We start from the raw sequence: 19,963 nt of genomic DNA on the forward strand, positions 1-19,963 counted from the left end.
TCTCCTGAGAAGTAAATAGACCTACGAAATAAACAGGGTATGAGAATGACCTGAGTTCACAGGAATCTCTAAATTCGAAAGATATTGCTTCAGCTTTGCTAAGATTGCATCAAAAGCCTTTTATAGCAAGAGTTTCTTAGTGAGTCACGTATTTGGGCATGGAGCCTTGGGATCTTTTTAAGCACTAAAAAGAAGTGCTTTATGTTGTGCAAATTCAATGGAAGACCAAAACAGATAGAGGACTGACAGTGCTGAGTAAAACCTACAAGTAATCCAAAGATTCTATCATCTTAAAAAGAAAGGAGAAGGTGAGATGTACAATCGACCAACTTTGCTCCCAGTTTGACGATTCCTGGGGAGCTAAGATAAGCAAAGACAGCACCTTAAGTGGAACCCAGTGGAAGCCTCTCAGAAGTATGGGTTGGTTGTGGCAAAGATGGCTACTGATCCCCTCTAAGTAACTCCTCCTTTGAGTGTGAGAACCCAAGAATGTATATGACGAGTAAGGTAAAGTACTGGCTTCACAGTCATTTTTCCAAATTATGAATTGCAACTTCTGTTATTACTGTTTGCAAAACAAGAGGTCACATGTGAATTATCAGTCAATGAACAGCACATAAAAGAATATGGTCTGTCTTCAGTCTGAGCTCTGATTTGCTCTGTAATCTAATTCAAGGCACTTTAAATGTTTTGGTGCCTTAGTGTACTAACATGTAACATGAGAATAACACTCATTTACTTACCTCAAGAAACTACTACATAGATTATTAAATCGCAAAGCACTTTGAGCTCCTCAGATGAAAAGCACTGTGGAAAAAATTACAGCTGAGGAAACTCTTTCAATGCCTCAGAATCCTGAACTATTGTGTCTATGTCTCAATTACGATTCCTTAAACACTTTAGTGGCACTCCATTCCCTTTTTATATGTTAATTGTTTGGCACACAGATGCTTATATATTTAAAATTTAGTTGTCATACTCCCTACTCCAAAGAAGTTTACTGATTTTCCAGTAAAGTTTATTAAATGTATCCATTATGGAATATTCCATGTCAAGTTTAGAAAACTTCAGCTTTCTCTGAGGTACATGGGACATAATAAAAAGTTCATTTTTTTTCAAAATAATTGAACTAGTGTTATTTGTGTAAAACTACAACTTTTTAATGAAAAAAATGCTGAAAGTATGCCACAGTGTCTATATATTCATCTGAAGAGTACAAAGATGGAGTTCTGAGAAAAAAGGGTCTTAACACTATAGAAAATAAATATGGTTCTTAAATTGTTCAAAGGAAACATTTTTAAAAATGTAATGTTTCATACATTGACATAAAACAATTAGAGGTAATAAACTATAAATACAATAGTTCAAATGTTGCTTCTATTTTAGCATTAGTTTTTCTAAACAAGTTAAATTCAAAACATTTAAAATCTGTCACACTCATGTTTCAAAGAAATTGTGGAAATGGAAGCTTCCATGGAAATCGAAAACAATGATACCACCTTGTGATCTTTACGTAGAATACCCTGGACCTTGATCATTTTAGATTTATAACATATTTTGGTTAATACATTAGATTCAACCCATTAATATGCCTTTATATTTGGGAGAAATTAGATTGTGATCTATAACCTTGCAGTCCACCCAAGTCCTCCTTACTTCCAGGTCTTGCTTGATTCTCTGCAGGGGGTTCTGTCAGACTCATACTTAAAATGAGGAAAACTATAAATAACTTCTTTCAGACTGAACATTTGCTTTGTTTTTTTAAAGTAAAATAAAGTGCTTCTAAATTCAAATATTTCTTACCCTAAACAAAAGTGAAACATACTTAAACCTGAAACTTCCATATGTTGACACACATATTTTAACAGAAAAAAGTCAGTTTGGGGCCATTAATGTCCTTCAACAGTTCAGACTGGATCAAAGTTGGGTTTTGCACTATTATCGTGCTCATGTTTGTGCATGAAGGTTAAAAGAAAGAGGGCAACATCCAAGGACGACCAATAGGCGGTATGCGATGTGACAGCTGACCAATAGCGGCTCTCCACAAGGCCTTCTCTGAGTTCAAAATCAATTCTGTGATCCAATTCCACTAAAAGGAAAAGAAGTCAAACAAATGAATAAGTATTACAAGATTGGTTCTATATAGACTTACTAGAGTTGAGAATAAAAATTTACCAAATAGAAGTGACTCTCCTAATTATTATTACTATTTTTTAAAAAGTGACTTTCCACTCTAATCTTACAGGAAAAAACACTCAAGAGCCTCAGCAGCTCAGGATTCTATTTGGTGAACCCTTTCCTTTGTATGCTCAGGTCAATATGGAATAATAAAGCAAATAAACAAAAATCTCGCTTGGTATCACATAGTATATTTGGAATAAAGAAACTGGGCTCAAATCCTGGCTTTCCCATTTAATCTTTGTGCCTAATCCGTAAAATAAGGCAAACAGCCTTCTTGCAGAATGATGGGCCAGGCTTACATGTAACAATGCCTGCAGGAGTGCAACAGGGCACTCAAAGTCTCCTTCATTGGGGAGGCCCTTTACATCAACTGGCTCAGGGAGACGTGTTGGAAGATAACATCTATTACAGTCCTACCACGTTTTCCTCTCCACTTGGCTGAATTCCTCAAAGGCAGCCATGACACACCCTAGTCTCTATCCTGTCAGCAGGGCCTAACATGCACCTGGGACATACACGCTCATTAAATGTTTGTTTAATAAAAGAATCCACTAGGTGGCCAGGAAAGTTAAACTGGGAGGAACAATGGTAATTCTTGAGAGGAAGGATTTCATTTTATAACGGTGTTGTCTTCAAACAGTTCAGTGAATTCACTCAAGTCTTTTCTAAACACACAGAAAGTCCCTGCAATACGTGTTAGAGAAAAACCACCTTACCAAATCAAGGCTCTAAGATTGCGATCGGTTCATCTAACAAATCCTTAGAACACTTAGAAAACGATAATTTGATCTTCAGGAACTCCTTTAAAACTGTCAATGAGCCATACAATATTTTGAAGGGTCTGTCTTAAAAATAAAAAGCACTGAAATCACTACTATTCAGACACTCAAAGTCTACTCTTTGTTCAGAGTACCAGCAGATGTGAAAAGTAAAAACTGGCAAAAACTAAGGGGGTGGGAGGAAAAGTTGGGTTTTGCGTTACCCTGGAAATTTGGTAATTGCATATAGGAAATCACATCATTTTAGAGAATGATTTCACACAAATGTTTAGCTAATGCTTATTTTAAACAGGTATTTTGTGACAATACCATTTGGTGATTTAAAAATGCATTTACAGTTGTTATTTTTCTATTCAATTGTGCTTTTCTGACAAAGAATGTCAGAAAATATCTATACATTTTTAGATAAGGTTTACACTTAAACAGCATAAATACCCAGTTAGGTTATAAAACCCCATGAAATATATCAACATAGGCTTTTTACAAAGTTTTTTAAAAAACAAAATACAGGGCTTCCCTGGTGGCGCAGTGGTTGACAGTCCGCCTGCCGATGCGGGGGACACGGGTTCGTGCCCCGGTCCGGGAGGATCCCGCATGCCGCGGAGCGGCTGGGCCCGTGGGCCATGGCCGCTGAGCCTGCGCGTCCGGAGCCTGTGCTCCGGGACGGGAGGGGCCACAGCAGTGAGAGGCCCGCGTACCGCAAAAAAAAAAAAAAAAAAAAAAACAAAGTATTTTTCTCATTTAAACTATGATAAGCTAATCCATAATAAGAAATAGTTGAAATCCACACGTAGAACTGTGGGATAGTAATGTCTTAATTTTTTATCTTTTGTATTCCATGGGACATTTGTGTTAAATTGGTAGGTACATTCTGTCACAACAGACAGGAAGACGAAAAGAGGAAATGAATTCTCGAGCACGATGAAGAAGAGTCAAGGTGAAGTTAGTTATAAAGAAAAAAAAGGAGAAATAAGAGGAAAAACAGAGGAGATGGGAAACATACACAGTAAAACTGGTGAAGCCCACACCAAGTTATTTCTAAGAATTCACTTTTAAATGCCACTGTAGAATGTCTTCCTAGTCCAAGTCTTAGGTTGAACTGTTGTTTTAAAGTCAAAGAAAGGGAGATTTTCAACTAGTGTTATTTGGCTCCACTTTGATTTTATGTCCCTGAAATGTACTCTTAATATGCTATTACTGTGCAACACTGCCTTTCATATACTATAAACTCAAATGATAAATTTATTGTTCCATTATATTATATGCCCTTGTACTTCTCATCACCCAGAGGATCTTCAGTAAGTGTCACTAACTAGATTGCCCCTCCCTATCCCTTTCTATTTATCTGTAGGTTGTCCCCATCAAAATGGGAATTAGGTAGCCAGCTTGTACCTGATGAACCTATTTTAGTCTCTCATCTTCCTTAAAAGGTTTACCCCAGGCAGTCTGGCTGCCATTGCAGCTGACCTCACATTTGTGTTGGTTTTGCAGGTGGATGGATGGATGTAAGAGGGCCTATGTCTCATCTTCCCCCTTTCTGTAGATCACAGAATTCCCAAGGGAGTGGGGTTACTACATGGCAGCACTATTCCATCAATATATGTGCTATGAGATGTGCTCTTGGCCAAAGTTGGCCCAAATCTACATGGAGTTGCCTTGGACCCACTTTCTCATTGTTACCATATCAAGAAGGGGTGGCACCATACAGGTTAGTAGTTTTTTCTGAGTTTCTCTCACTGAGTTAGGTCAAAAAGAAAGGAGAACATAAAATCATCACTTTGCCCTTCTTTCTCTCTCTTGAGTGCCTAAGTGCTAAAATTCCTCTATCTACAAAAAAAAAAAAAAAAAAAAAAAGAATGAGATTCCTGAACAACTGAAGAGAGGTAAAAATGAAAAAAAGGTTGTTGGCTTTTAACAATCATCAACAATTTGCACTGTGCCTTCAGCAGAGAATTCTTTTGTGCACAGGGCCTGTCAACATGGATATGGTGTTGAAAAGTAAAATATATGAATAGAAAGTCACCATCTTAGTATTATAATGTGTACTAACTAGACAGGTTTCTTCTATTTAATGGGAGTGTCTTAACTTCCCTGGAGAGAAATTTTCAAAAACTTAATGAATCTTAAAAGTTATCTTATTTGTAAATAACAATTATGGTCATAATTGCATGATTTTTTGCTTCAGGTAGATACCAAGAAAACCACTTAAAGTACTAGGTAAAGGAAACTGGGTTTCCAAATGACTGGTGAAAGATTCATTTGCAATAAGAAAGATTGTGCTCAGAGTTCTTGATAAGTTATGTCTTCTTATTTTTGTGCTGCCTCAGAGCGACTATATATTTCATGTGGTTAGGTGTTGGACATCCAAGGAATATTTACATTTTGTGACTTATCATAGCTTCAAATATATTTAAGAATATTCTCTAACCATCCTTTATTTGAAAAAAATAACAAAAACTCCATAATGAGTTTTATGATCAGTTGTCATTTGTAACCCCCAAATTTCCCGACACTAATATACCCTGAAAGACATTCATATACCTAACATTTGACAACAGATGGGCTATTTGGGTAAATACAGGCTCACGGGTCGAATATAAAGAAACTCCTGGAGATGCCCAGATTTATTGGATCCTCTACCATCTGGTTGGAGAAATGTTCCTGATCATATTCAGAACTACTCCCTTCCACTCATCCTTGGTTCTCCTCAAAACTAACTTATGGTTCTCTACATACCCTGTGCTTCCCACCTCTGTTTCTGCTTATGCTGTTTATTCTCTCTGCACTGTCTCTTCATCTCTGCTTGTCCAAATCCTACTTCCACAAAGCTTTTTTGATTTCCCCAGGTTAAATCATTTTCTCATTCCTTAGAACTGACAGAGGCCTTTACCTGTTTCTCTGTTATGTGGCTCATCACATTCTATCATATATTATAATTATTCCTGTAGTTATCTACCTTCCCTACTAGAATATATGCCCTCTAAAAAATACTTAACTTCCACACCAGCATTTAAAATCTTAATGGGCAGCAATGAAATCTGTTTCATCCTGGTATCTTTTCTAGTGACTACCTACTTGGTTCATGGTAAAATTGTTGAATGAATAAAAACAGGAAAAGAGAAAATAGAAGCCATATACATAATACCATCTGAATCAGATCAGTGTGGTGCAATTATGATTAGTGGTCTAATTGCTTGGGTAGCTGGGATGGTTTTAAGGTCGTGAATAAAAAGGACTACTTGAATGTAGGACAAATGTATGAGTGGATTAATTTTCCTTTCTCCAACTAAATATGCAAAAAGCACACATCAATTATTTCTCTATGGAAGTGACCACTACATGAACAGAGGCCAGAGAGAGCACTTATATAAGATCATTTGTTGAGGGGATTTCACTGAGTTAGATCAACACAAACTGCTGTTATAGAGCCCAAAACCCAAGTCAGCTTGTTATGCTGAAACACTGTTTTGGAATCTATATCAAATAAGATTTTTTTTTTGAAAATAGAAAAAAACGCATGAAAATTAGCAATTATAAATACAGAAATTATAAAATTAGATATGGTTAAAAAATCAAAGGAAACACCTGTAACTTATTTTTTTGTTAAAGGTAAAATTCAATATTTAAAAAAAAGGAAAGAGAAAGGAGCTATAAAAAAAGGAATGAGAAGTTAATGATGAAAATAATTTTAAACTGCTAAGATTAATCTTTACTGATACATTTTGAATCTGCTGAAAATTGAGACTGAAAATATCTCTTACATCCAATAATAATAATTTTTTCAAAGCGAACCTACACCTCTAAAGAACATTAAATATTTATGTTGAAATCAGTATCAGTTATGGCATACCAACAGCTCTAGGGGAAGTGTTATTAATATCTGAAATATTCAGAAATGATAAAATCCTTTATACTATGAAATCCTTTTAAGTATATTACATGAAAAGAATACTGAATCTCTTTGAAGACTGTAGGGCAATAGAGGAGAAAGAGAATGGCCTCATGCTTTTCTCACCTCTCTAAAAGGTTCCTTCTTTGTAGAAGCATATAGGAGTATCATATATTTTAGCACATTAAGTGTCTAATCAATACTCGGGGGTTTCTGGACCACTACATTTAAGATTAGAAAATACAGGAAGAGAATACATATAAAATAGTCTATTAATGGTAACATTCAAGCTGATCTCATAGAACTGATCCAATTTTTCAATGAGCAGGAGAAATCTAAGTAGATCATTTTCATAGTGCTCTGAATGCTATTCCTGACATATACCATACCGAGGGTATTATCTTTATTCTGCATTACATTTTCCGGAAAAAGAAGTTGTGGGAGATTAAAGAACGATTCTTGAAGTCTGAAATCTGTGAAAAAAAAACACAAGATGCTGTAAAGTGTTGGCTGATGGTTACAAATGGCCCTCAGTGATGCAGTGGCCAAAAGTTAGAACAATACTCCCAAATAAGCTGATTAAACCTAGCTTACATAAAGAAGTACACACGTTGGTTTTTGTGAAGAGCTCTTTCATGGAAAATGTAAGCATAATTAACTCTGAAATATGTCATAATCTGTTAACACCCAAATATCTCCCAAATGTATAGTTCATTTAAGTTCTAACCTAGAGGCAAAACAATGCTAAAAGAAACAGATTCTTTTCATAATATGTTACAAACACAGGGGAGTACAAGAAATGAAACAGTAAAACCACTGGAAATAAGCCTATACTTTTCAAAAGAAACGAAGAGTAGCTATATAAGATGCTTCAAATTGATGTCAATAAGATGGTTTCAATTGACAACACTAAATCTTCAAAGAGAGAAACCTGATTGATCATGAATTCACAGTCTGTGTCCATCTTACCCTCAAAAAGCAAGAGAATCAAAGTTGGCAGTTTCAGAATGAAGGTTATCGAGAAGAACTGAGGCAATCAAATGTGAGCAGAAAGGAAGGAAGAAAGAAAGCCAGAATCACCTAATCACAGTGACCAAATTCCAGAAAGAAGATTTAAGGAAGAAAGGTTTTATGATTTGCAACATATAGCCAAAATAGCAATTATGATTTAAGAAATCTGTCTAAATCAGGATTACATAGAAGAGTGTATTACTGAAGCAAGTTCAAGAATTAGTAAGGTGAATCTTGGGGATTTGATTTAAAAGGCATAATTCTCCTGTAGTAGTGGTCCAATTTTAAAAGTTGGGCTTTTAAAATCTGTATCTAAAGATAAGTACATGTAACTAAGAAATCATGATTAGCTCACAGTTAGTTGAGTCTATAGTTGGCAAGTAATTTACCATTAGGACCAACAAAGAATTTATATGCTAGAATGACAGAAAACATACTCTGTTAAGATATTAAAATATAATAATGCAATACAGCTAAGCATCTCTACTCACTTGTACTGGAAGAAGAAATAGGTTTCTTCTTTATTATCACTTTGAAATTTCTACGTTAAATAGTAGAAAAACTGAAAGATAGGTTTCTTCTCTCAGACCCTATAGACTTCTCTCTGTATGTCTTCATTACCCCGTCTCTTGGGCTCAAAATACCCTGCTCTTCTTGTTCCCTCATTCACCCTAATGTTTACTAGCATCATTGCTGTGCATTAACATTACAAGGAATTGTGACTATTTACCTGCCATTTTACAAAATTCTTTGAAGTTATTTTTCCTCAGAAGTTTAGTTTTCCTTTGACATCTGCATGTTATAACAGAATTTTGTATTTTCACAATCTCATTTCTGATAGTAAGCAGAGGTGAGAGTTTAAGTCAGCAATAGTATGGGAACTCTTATAAGAAAACTATGAATTTTGTACAAATATCAAAATCTGAAATGAATTTTCTAGGCAGTGTTCAAAAGGCTTGCAATTATAAAATTTTTAGTACTCAGAGTCTGACATAGATAGGATTAAGTTAAAAAAATGGAATTGGCCCAAATAGGAATGCCCAACTCAGAAATGGCTAGGATAATTCATCATGGAGTGGAGGTGACTCTGGAGAAAGATCCAGACCCTAGGACTGTCGTACGGCAATGAACGCTGGTTGTTTTAAAATTCAGAGTAGCAGACACAGTAAGAAAACAAGGCTCTAAGTATCTGAAATGAAATGTTTAAAGATTTTTAGAGGAAGAAAATAAAATTTTCTTGCTATAGTTACAGAAAGGAAGTAGCTGGTTTCAGAGTCAACATTTCCTTATGTAAGTCAATGGAAAACTAGGACTTATTAGTCTTATTTTACTGGACATTTAAAAATAAGGTTCAAGTTTACATCCTTGGAAGTAAATATATACTAAGTGTATTAGTGTTTCACAACTATTCAAGAGTTTAGACCTTATAAATCCACTGGAAAAAATTAAATAAAGCTCCATTCTAATATAAGTCCAGTATAATTATCCTTTCATTCACTCATTTCTTGAGTATCTATTTTACACAAGGTAGCTGGGATAGGATTGGAAGCAATACAGTGGATCCAATACAATTAAAGCTCTGAAGGTTTTATAATTCAGTTGGATGAAGGGAACTGAGGGATTAGCACCAGGACGGCTTTGGCATAGCAGTTTTAAAAAGTATCAAGAGTAAATACAGCATAGGTTTGAAGCAATTACATGAATTTCTAAGGCTGAGAAGACCATATTTAAAAAAAAAAAAACCACTTTAGAAAAATCAGGGAGTGCTTACCACAAAGAGATTTGTTTTATGCTTGATGTGTAACACCTCTGTGCCACAAGGCCCTGATTATTAATGCTCTTTACTTAATTCACCAACGCAGAGAGTAAAACTGCATTTACCTAGGGATTATTCCTAAAAATGTAAGTAGAAGAAAAAGCATTGTTTCTTTAAAAGCTAAGGCAGGCTTTAGATTAAGAGTTGACTGCTAGTGTTAATATCTTAACCCTTTGTGCTCTGCACATTTTAAAAAGGAACAGTACAAACTTGTAAAGAACAGTATGAACTAACATGCAGAGTCAAGAAAGCCAGAACTGCTATGTGCAAGGGTCTGCGTTGCCACAGTGGACGTGGGAGGTGAGGCAACCGGCTTCTTCTCGTCTTCCACAGAGTCCCTTGATGCCTCAGATGGCTGTGATGCAGATGAACGTCCGAACCTTGAGAACAACATTCCTCCAAGTCCCTTTCCAATGCTCGCAGCCCCTACATTTCACAAAACAGGGCAGTCATTCTGTTGAATTACACCACAAACCAGGCTAAAGAGCACCACCCATATTTACAGCCAGTTGGCAGAGGGCTTAAGCCCTAGTCACGTTTTTCCAGGGTGGGTACATAAGAAAATTACAATTTATATTGTAGGTTTCTAAATAAAAATGGTGTTGAATAGAATGAGAGTTGTACAAACTCCAGGAATATAGCTTACAAAGTAATAAAGATTCTATTTTATTTGTGATCATTGTTTTTTAAAGTATTTTGTAAGATTAAAAATGTTAATAAAAGAACCATGCCATTCACATAGGCATATATTCACTATTGATATGCTTACTCCTGAGGTTAAGTGGATATGTTATAAAAAGCTATGAATAAACCATCTTTATGACGAAGTCAAATATCAATGAGTCCAGCAGATAAAGCCTTTTTATAGTGCCATCTTGTGGCATTTTATACTAAGGCAACTTGTAACCAAAAGCAATGGACAAACCAAAGTGGCACAGAACTGGACTCTGGCGCTACACCATTGTGGCTGGTACTGGAGATCATTCAAAGAGAAATTAAATACCCTTGTTGCCCTCAGGAAGGACACATATTTCAAGAGACTTTTAGGCCAGGGATCAGAGAACTGGTCGGCAGGGGCACCCTTGGTACTCAAGCACTCCCTCATTTCATGGATGAGGAAGCAGAGCATTAAAAACTACGTGACTTCCCAAGATCTCACAGTAAGGGATGGGGCCAAGATTAAAATGAGGGACTTGATTCCCCGATCTTCTTTTGTGCATCCAGCTATCTCATATTCTTTAACTACAGGATCTGATCTAATTAAGAGAACTTTAGGGCTTTTGCCCTCAAATATGAACAGTGAGAAGGTGGTTAACTCTAACCATGAGGATTAACTGTTGGATGTTTTGTAATACATAGAGTATTTCCAAGTACTTAAAATTTAATGTCTATATAAAAGTGCTTAAATTCATTGATAAGGAATACTGAAAAGAAATTACCTAATATGCTTGCTTTGCCTATATTTGTTATAGATTCCCCATAGTGTCGGCGGGACAAGACTGGTGAAGTCACAGGGCTTGGTATTGTTGAAATGCCTTCACTGTCTGAAATTGAGGTAGGTTCTTTTGCTGGGTGAAGAAAGCTTGGCTTCATATACTCATAAGGTAGAGGATTGGAAGTATTATACCAGTGGATCTGGACTGGTGAAATGTTGCTGTAGTGTTTCAGTATTAACGGTTCTAATCTATAAGCCTTGATTTAAAAAAAAAAATTCAAAGAAACAAAACATTAAGGTACAATGCTTGGATTTTAGTAAACTGTTCATTCTTATTTTATTGCATGCTCAGTAGACCTTAGCAAATGTTTAAAAACCTGATATTCTTAACATGCATTCTTATTTCTTCACTTATTTCTTCACATATGTAGTTTGTCTAATTATAGATCCTTGATGAGACTATAAAAAAACAATTAGTCTAGGCTAATAGTGCCCATTAATTTGTTTTTCAGAGAAATATTCATTTTTATTATGTTCTGATATCATCTAGCAATTAGATTTATATTAGTCTCACAAACAAAACTGAAGCAGTAAACAGTAACCTGGAACACAGCAAATAAGGTCAATTTTTAATATCTAAGCTCCCAGTAAACCCTACTTTCAAGTAGATTAATATAGTAACAAACACTAGATGATGGTATAAGACCATTTGTCTAATGTGAAGTAGGGATGATATAGTAGAAAAGGCAATGGACTTGGCATCAGAATTCCCCGAGTTTATATTCTGGCCTCTGTCACTTATTAACTATACGACACTCACCAAGTCACAAGGTCTCAGAGTCTCAGTTTCCTGAGCTATAGAAAGGAGATAACACTTCCTACTACCTCACAAGGATGTTGGGAAGAATAGATAACTTTGGAAAAACTGCCTAGCACAATCCTGACATAAGCTATTTAAAAAATTTTTTCACAGAAGAACTATAAAACGAATAATAAAAATAATTTGTAATAATGAGTTTGGAACCCTCCTTTATAATACAGCTGATCCTTGAACAACACAGGTTTGAACTGCGTGGGCCCACTTATTCGTGGATTTTTTCCCCCATAATTACATGTTACAGCACTACATGACCTGCAGTTGGTTGAATCTGTGGATGCGGAACCGTGGATACAGAGGGCTTCCTGTAAAATTATACCCCAATTCTTGACTGAGCACAGGGTGTACCCCAACCCCCAAGTTGTTCAAAGGCCAACTGAATAACAAAGTTTAAGACTGTACAAAGTATAGGGTATATACTGAAAGTTTAGAGTTCACCTATGATCTCAAGTTCACTTTCAAGTTATAGGAGAGTGAGTTAAATGAATGCATATTAACAAAATACTCAAGGTCTAACTGGGTGTTTTGCACATGTTTTACTTAATCCTAACAACCCTATGAGGTAAAATATTATCATCTGCATAATATAGATAAGAAATAGTCTCAGAAGTGAGTTGGCCAAGATCGTGCAGTCAGTATTTGACTAGATTCCATTTCAGTGAAATTTCTTAAATATAACTGTTTTGATTCTTTAACATATGTGAAATTTTCTAAAATTCTGGTGTTTAGTCAATGTTATATTTATTTGGTACTAGATAAAGATCTTTTAAGAGACTTTATAGAATTATATAAAGCTATTTTTCAGAGAATAAATGCTATTTAAAATAGTTTGTCTTAAATCTAGTTATATCTAACCTTGTCCCCAAGAGGATTTAAGGAAGAATTTTTCTCATCCAAAAATCATACTTGGCATTAAACTGTTTACCTGGATGCAGACAGATCCTAGGAGTATTTACATGAAAAAATTTACTTACAGTACAAACATAACAGAGAATGTAAAAATCCAAAATGTCATAATTCCACCAAGCTAAAATAAATTCTTCCACTTTTCTATGTTTAATACATAATATTTAAATATTTTCATTTCTAAGAGGATCTACCAATCACATTTCAATGTTGCAGCATACTTTAGAGAAAAAAGTATTTAAAGTGAGATTTTTAAAATTTATGGTTGCTACATTATTGGTATTACAACTGGTTAAGGTTTGAAAGTCCAGATGACTCCTGTCTTTTGGATTAATTGTCTAAAGATAATATTTTTACATTATGCTTTCATCCTACAAATACAACATAAACAGAACATCTTTAAGGTATTTTATTTCCTGATCCCTAAACTAATCAAAGAACAAATATTTAAAAAATATGAACTCATGCAAATGTAATAGATTAAGGCATATCTTGGAGATACCGCAGGTTTGGTTCCAGATCACTGCAATAAAGTAAATCACACAAATTTTTTAGTTTCCCAGTGCATATGAAAGTTAAGTTTACACTATACTCTATCTGTTAAATGTGCCACAGCATTATGTCTAAAATAGCAACATACATACCTTAATTAAAAACTAATGCTGTTGGAAAAATGGCACCAATAGACTTACTCAATGCAGGGTAGCTACAAACCTTGTATGTAAAAAAACGCAGTATCTACGAGAGATGTCTGTAAATGAACGCTTTCTCATAAATTCAGCAGTACCTGGCAAGATTTCTTACAGAGTCTCTTAGGAAAAATTTAATATTGAGAGATAAATGTCCATATTTGCAACTCACCACTGGATCTGTTGGATGAAAAATGTTTAGTAATCGGTTACAAATCTCTCTGGGCAAAATATGGTCTTGACTTCCAGTGTTTCCTGGGCGGATGCCACGCAATGCCAAAAAAACTGCCAGCGGGGATCCCATACAGAAGAAATTTTCAACCTACAATGATAAAGTCATCCTAAATTTTAGAAGTGGTGAAGTGTTTTTCAAAGAATTTGGGCACAACATAATATATGGTAAAATACAAATAATAAATTTATCTCCAAATATATATCTTTTTAAATGAGCTTTGTCTAGATGGTATCTGCATTACTTATTAACTATATAACAACCATTAATTATTCTAAACAGTCTATCCAGGAGCAACTTCATTATCTTTAAATCTAATAGAAAATGAAGAATGAGAATAAGAAGGAAGATTTATTAAGCTACTATTTTGTGTAAAGTAATAGTATATTAGGTATTCTAAAACATATAAAGACCAATAAGGCAGAGCTTCTGCACTCAGAGTTTACAATCCTGAGGGAGAGGCAGAATAAAATAGTGCATAATAGAAGGAAAGCGTGCTCCAGGAGAGTAGACAAAGGAATAATTAATCCCAACTTTGAGGGCTTTACAAAGGAGGAAGCATTTGCAGTGGCCATAAAAGATGAAAAGGATTTCCAAAGTTGGGGTTGGGATATACTGGGGCTGGGAGGATATTCCATACTGATAGAACCACATGAACTAAAGCAGAGGGAGGAAAGAAACTGGCTTAATTTAGAGAATAAAAATAACCTGATATGGTTGAAAATTGACTGTGGGGAAAATGTAACTTGGAATGAGAATGTACAGAACCTTGACTGTTTGACTAAGAGTTGGGCTTAATTTATTTTACAGGTAGTGAAAGACAATAGAATTTGACCCACGTTTTAGGACGTTAGTAAATCTGGTAGCAGCTTGTGAATGAACTAGAAAATTAAGAGGCTAGTGACTTGGAGACAAGTTAGAAAACTATTGAAAGAGTTTAGGCAAAAGATAATCTGCACCCAGGAGGACAAGCTGTTCCATTCAGAAATGGAAATTTGAGAGATTAGGATGGAATCAACATGAATGAATGGACATGGGGATAAGGAAGGTGACAGAGGCAATTCACAAGATTTGGGTCTGGTTGACTGGGAAGATATTAATTAATCCATTAATTGTAACAGATACTCTAAGTAAATCATGTTTTTGTTCATAATTAGTTTGAGGTATCTGTAATATACCTAACAGGTAATTGAGAATTTAAGACAAGAAATAAAGAATTGGATATGCCACTTTTCTTTCTTTATGATTGGTTTGCAGTTTGGTAGACAAACACACAAAGGAATTATTCTCTCTCAGGCAAGAGTAACGATTGCTTTAGTGTTATCTATATCCATCAAATAATTTTAAAGGTGAAGAAGAGCTTTAGACATTTAGTCTAACCACCTCATCTAAAGAAGAATAAACAGATGAATTCAGAGATGTTAACTGATTTTGATTTGGCTAATGTTACATAACTAGTTAGTGGCAAAGCCTCATGATCACAACCAAAGCTTCCCACTCTCTAGACCAATGTTTGTTGACATTTTATTTCCTCTTTTGAAAGTTCAATGGTAATGTGTGACAAATCTGACACTTTTATTTATGAAAGTAAATCCATCTGCCAGTTAACAGGCATAGAAAGACCTCTGTTTCTTTTAGAACTCTGGAGTACTAAATATTAATTTGCTAATTCATCATATATTCCTTTTTAAATTTCAGATTTCTATATTTTTTCTCTATAAGTAATTAAATAATTAAAAATTCATATTATTAGACTACATGACTATGTATTAGAAGGATACACAATTACAGGGCATAAATTCTGGTAATATGATAACTGAATTTTGAGATAATAATATACTTAGTGGATTTTACTCAACTCTCTAGTACAAAACCCAGGACATGAAATAAAGGAGTTTACTTTTACTATCAGATCAATTCTACATATTTAACATTGATTATATATAATAATGGTGGTAGAGATGGAACTCAAATTCCAGGTGGGGGTGACTCCAAAGACCATGCTCTTATGGCTTTTATTTTATTTTTATTATTATATTGTAACATCTTTATTGGAGTATAATTGTTTTACAATGGTGCGTTAGTTTCTGCTTTATAACAAAGTGAATCAGCTATACATATACATATAGCCGCATATCTCCTCCCTCTTGCGTCTCCCTCCCACCCTTATGGCTTTTAAATGTATCTTATAACTTTACCATATGGCTTTTAAATGTATAAGTTAAAAAAAAAACTTTATAAGTCATAGAGCTAGATTCAATACGAATTTTTGTATCATTCCATCACTTAGCCTGTATGTTAAGTTCCCATGATAAAAGATATCAAGAAACAATATAGTACACTAGACATGGGCATATATTCAACTGGAAATGAGTATTAGGAAACTTATGTCATGTTCCATTTAACACTGCAAACAAATTGTTATTCAGGTATAGGCTGTGTCTTCTCCAATGGTCAGATCAATGTCAATGTCTCTCTGCAACTTTTTATTCTTCTAAACCATTGCTTTCAACAGCTCTATTCCGATGCTCAAAAACCCTGAAAAGCTTTCCACCGCCCCTATCAAACATAAGGTCCCTTTTTCTAGCTCTTCCTGCTTTCCTACTGCCTCCATGCCCTTTATCCTGTATATTCTAGCCAAACTGGTTTGCTCACTTTGCTCCAAACTAACTGCGTGCACCTCATCTTGTGCTTTTATCATACACTTCTTATTGACTGAAATGTCAGCTTTCCATCCCTGGAATCATCACTGATATAATTCCAGTTATTTTTCTTACCACATACCACTAGTTGGTCACAGATTTGTTAAGTTCTAAATATTAGATATTTACCAGATCTGTCTCTGTTTTTCTTTTCTCACTATTTAAGATTATTTGGTGTTTCTTGGACGTACTATGAAGGTATATCCCTCCACGCCTTTGTTTATGCTGTTTCGCTCAAGAACAGAGCAGCATTTCTCCTTTCCTCTACTTGGCAATATCCAATTTACTAAGATTAAGTACAAATGTCATTCATTTGTAAACATTTACAGGCAAAATTAAACCTCCTTCTCATGCATACATCATTCTTTATACTGCTAATAGACCCAGTAACACTGTGTTACATATTTTGAGGGCTAGGAAACCATCTTGTCCATTCTTAGTGGAACCCAGAAACCAGCAGTGTCCAACACACTGTAAGTGTTAAAAAAAAAAAAAAATTCATTTGAAAGAATAATTAGGATTTCATTTGAACCCTAACATCATGCTTCAAATGATGTTTGAAAAAAACCCTAAGATCAACAATGAAAATATCACCTGTCTTTCCTTACCTTAAATTTTAAGGCAGGTGTTTGCGTCATAGATGATGCCTTCAATCCGTGTAGCCGTTCTTCTATGTCTCTCAGCCTAGAAAGGAGTATGAGATTATGTACACATTCATATTTATAATTTCATAAGTATCAGATGTTTACCAGTTCACTAAGTATAAAGAAGAAAATAATGACCCATCATCCAATCCCTCAAATTAATCCTTATTGACAGAATTTAATAAATGTACCTGCTGTAGTACACAAAGCCTAAAAGTTTATGAAGGGACTTCCCTGGCAGTCCAGTGGTTAAGACTCCGCGCTTCCAAAGCAGGGGGCGCGGGTTTGATCTCTGGTTGGGAAATTAAGATCCCATTAGCCGCGTGGCGCGGCCAAAAAAAAAAAAAAGGCTAAAACAAAAAGTTTATGAAATAATTAGTGAAAGTGCCCCTATTCTTCAAATACATGCTGTTAATAGCTTTTTGGGGGAAACCTTTAGTAAAATGTGAGGCACATACAAGCATATATACACCTTTAAAAAAAAAACCACAGCAAATGTTCATACCACATACACTATTCTATATCTTTCCTTTTTCTACAGTTAATAATGAATCTTAGCAATCTTTTCACTTGTCTCCTGACCTATTTCAGCCTTTACAACAACTGTGTAATTGTCCATCATACAGATAAACCACAGTTTAACCTTCCTCTGCTGATGAACATTTGGGTTATATCAACTTTTTCCTATTACAATGTTCTATATCTAAGTCTGTTAAATTTTTTTTACTGGATTTTACGTCTAAAATATGGCTCTGAGGCTTGCCAACATGACATTTTCTTTCAAAACTATCAATTATTTCTGACACTAAAAAATTTATGTATTTTTCCTATGGTACTTAATAAAATTCTAAATGAAATCCTTAGACAACTTCTATAAGACAAAAATAAATTCAACGCTTCCTGAGTGAAAATTTAAGTCAGCTAAATTGGTTGTTTTTATATAATGCTAACTATCAAAATGAGTGGCTTTTCACTGTTCTATTAGAATCAATCAGATGATCATTAAGAGAACAAAAGATAGAGCATGTAACTAAAGATGAAGATAGGAATGTAGCAAAGAATTAAAAGATAGTATCAGGAAGGCTGCAAATGATAATTATAAAATCTGTCAACAAAAAAAAGGGCTTTAAAATTATTTTCAGAATAATAAGAAAGGTAAAGGCCCATCTCTAAGATTAGTAAAACTATGAAGGATTACAAGCTAGTAAGCATTTTCAGTAAGGATTCTACAAAGTGACTCAGCTTGGAATAAGTTTTAGATTTCACTCCTAATAATCTGTGAAGAAAAGACAGAAGGAAAAAGAGGAAGATGGAAGAATAATTCATTTCATGCTATAGGAAAACACCTAATTAGTATGAAAATTAAGTCTCTAGCTTGATTAGGCATGTTATTCAATAATCTTTGTACCCGAAACAATGTATTTTTTTCTTTATTATGAAAATCTTAAGTTTTCACCTAAGAAGTCCAGTGATTCCATGAAGACATTTTAAATTCTTTTAAGAGATTAGGGTATTTTACCGTTGTTTAGTTATATAGAGCTCATCAAGAAGATGACGTTCTTCATAGCTCATCCATTGTTCATCAGGCAACTCTTCTTCCTTCTGCAACAACTGTTCATAGAGTCGAACTGGATTCCAGCCAGTCATTATGTCATAAGTGATTACACATCCCAAGGAATGTGACACTATTGAGACTTTACCCCCTTTTTCTTCAAAGTCTGGATTCCGAGAACAGAAAAGGGAATATAATCGATTCAGCTCTTGCTGAAGGCCTTTAACTAGCTGTTTGAAATAAGAAAACATCAAATTAGAGTAATCACTGACTACTATAAACTTTATTTCTAAACTCAAATACATTAAGGAAGAAAAACACACATTACTGGCCAAATATATCTAGGTTATTAAAATTAACTCAGAACCCTACAGGAAATCAAGTAAAGGTATATGTAATATTATAATCCATATCAACACTAAAGAATAAAGGCAGATGTTACCCACACAGATCCTTTCATAGTCCTTAAACCAATTACTTAAGGCAGCAGTTCCAGAGATTTAAAAAAAAGTTCCATGCAGATTCTAGTAGATTTCCAAAGAGTCCTGGATATTTCTTCTTCGTTGCAACAGACTCATACGCAATTCTAAAGTCTTGTACCTTGTAGTTTTTAAGCCACAGTAAGTTTTAGGAAAAGAATATCTGAGTTTATGGTAACAGGGTTACTAACATATTGTATACACAACATATATATACTATTACTTTATGCATTCTTTTAAAGATTTTTTTGATGTAGACCATTTTTAAAGTCTTTATTGAATTTGTTACAATATTGCTTTTTTTTTTTTTTTAATGTTTTGCTGTTTTGGCTGTGAGGCATATGAGATCTTAGCTCCCTGACCAGGGATGGAACCTGCACCCCACGCATTGGTAGGTGAAGTCTTAACCACTGCACTGCCAGGAAGTCCCACTTTATGCATTTAGATAAGAGTAATGTAAGGAAAGTCCATTGTGTGACAAAAGAAAAAGCTTATGTTGATCTACTTGATATTCCAAAATTCCCACTAAGTTGGTAATATAGATAAGAGCAAAAAGTTGTTTTTAAAAAGCAGGACTGGGCTTCCCTGGTGGCGCAGTGGTTGAGAGTCCGCCTGCCGATGCAGGGGACGCGGGTTCGTGCCCCGGTCCGGGAGGATCCCACATGCCGCGGAGCGGCTGGGCCCGTGAGCCATGGCCGCTGAGCCTGCGCGTCCGGAGCCTGTACTCCGCAACTCGGGAGAGGCCACAATGGTGAGAGGCCCGCGTACTGC

At 35.0% G+C, this 19,963-nt stretch overlaps 1 protein-coding gene across 1 annotated transcript in view; it reads right to left on the minus strand.

Moving 5' to 3' along the window:
* Positions 1-1,907: 1,907 nt before the first annotated feature.
* The window catches only part of DDHD1 (DDHD domain containing 1), a gene marked incomplete at both ends in the record, with an annotated part of 90,274 nt that continues 72,218 nt past the window's right edge, over positions 1,908-19,963 (minus strand). The window contains 7 exons of the mRNA XM_079698863.1: positions 1,908-2,089; positions 7,239-7,322; positions 9,911-10,102; positions 11,116-11,368; positions 13,756-13,905; positions 17,126-17,201; positions 18,681-18,943. Of these exons, the coding sequence (XP_079554989.1) occupies positions 1,908-2,089; positions 7,239-7,322; positions 9,911-10,102; positions 11,116-11,368; positions 13,756-13,905; positions 17,126-17,201; positions 18,681-18,943 (1,200 nt within the window). The remainder of the gene's footprint in view (positions 2,090-7,238; positions 7,323-9,910; positions 10,103-11,115; positions 11,369-13,755; positions 13,906-17,125; positions 17,202-18,680; positions 18,944-19,963) is intronic.

The sequence above is a fragment of the Hyperoodon ampullatus genome (genome assembly GCF_949752795.1).
Source record: "Hyperoodon ampullatus genome assembly, chromosome: 3".
In the NCBI taxonomy this organism is placed as follows: Eukaryota; Metazoa; Chordata; class Mammalia; order Artiodactyla; family Ziphiidae; genus Hyperoodon; species Hyperoodon ampullatus.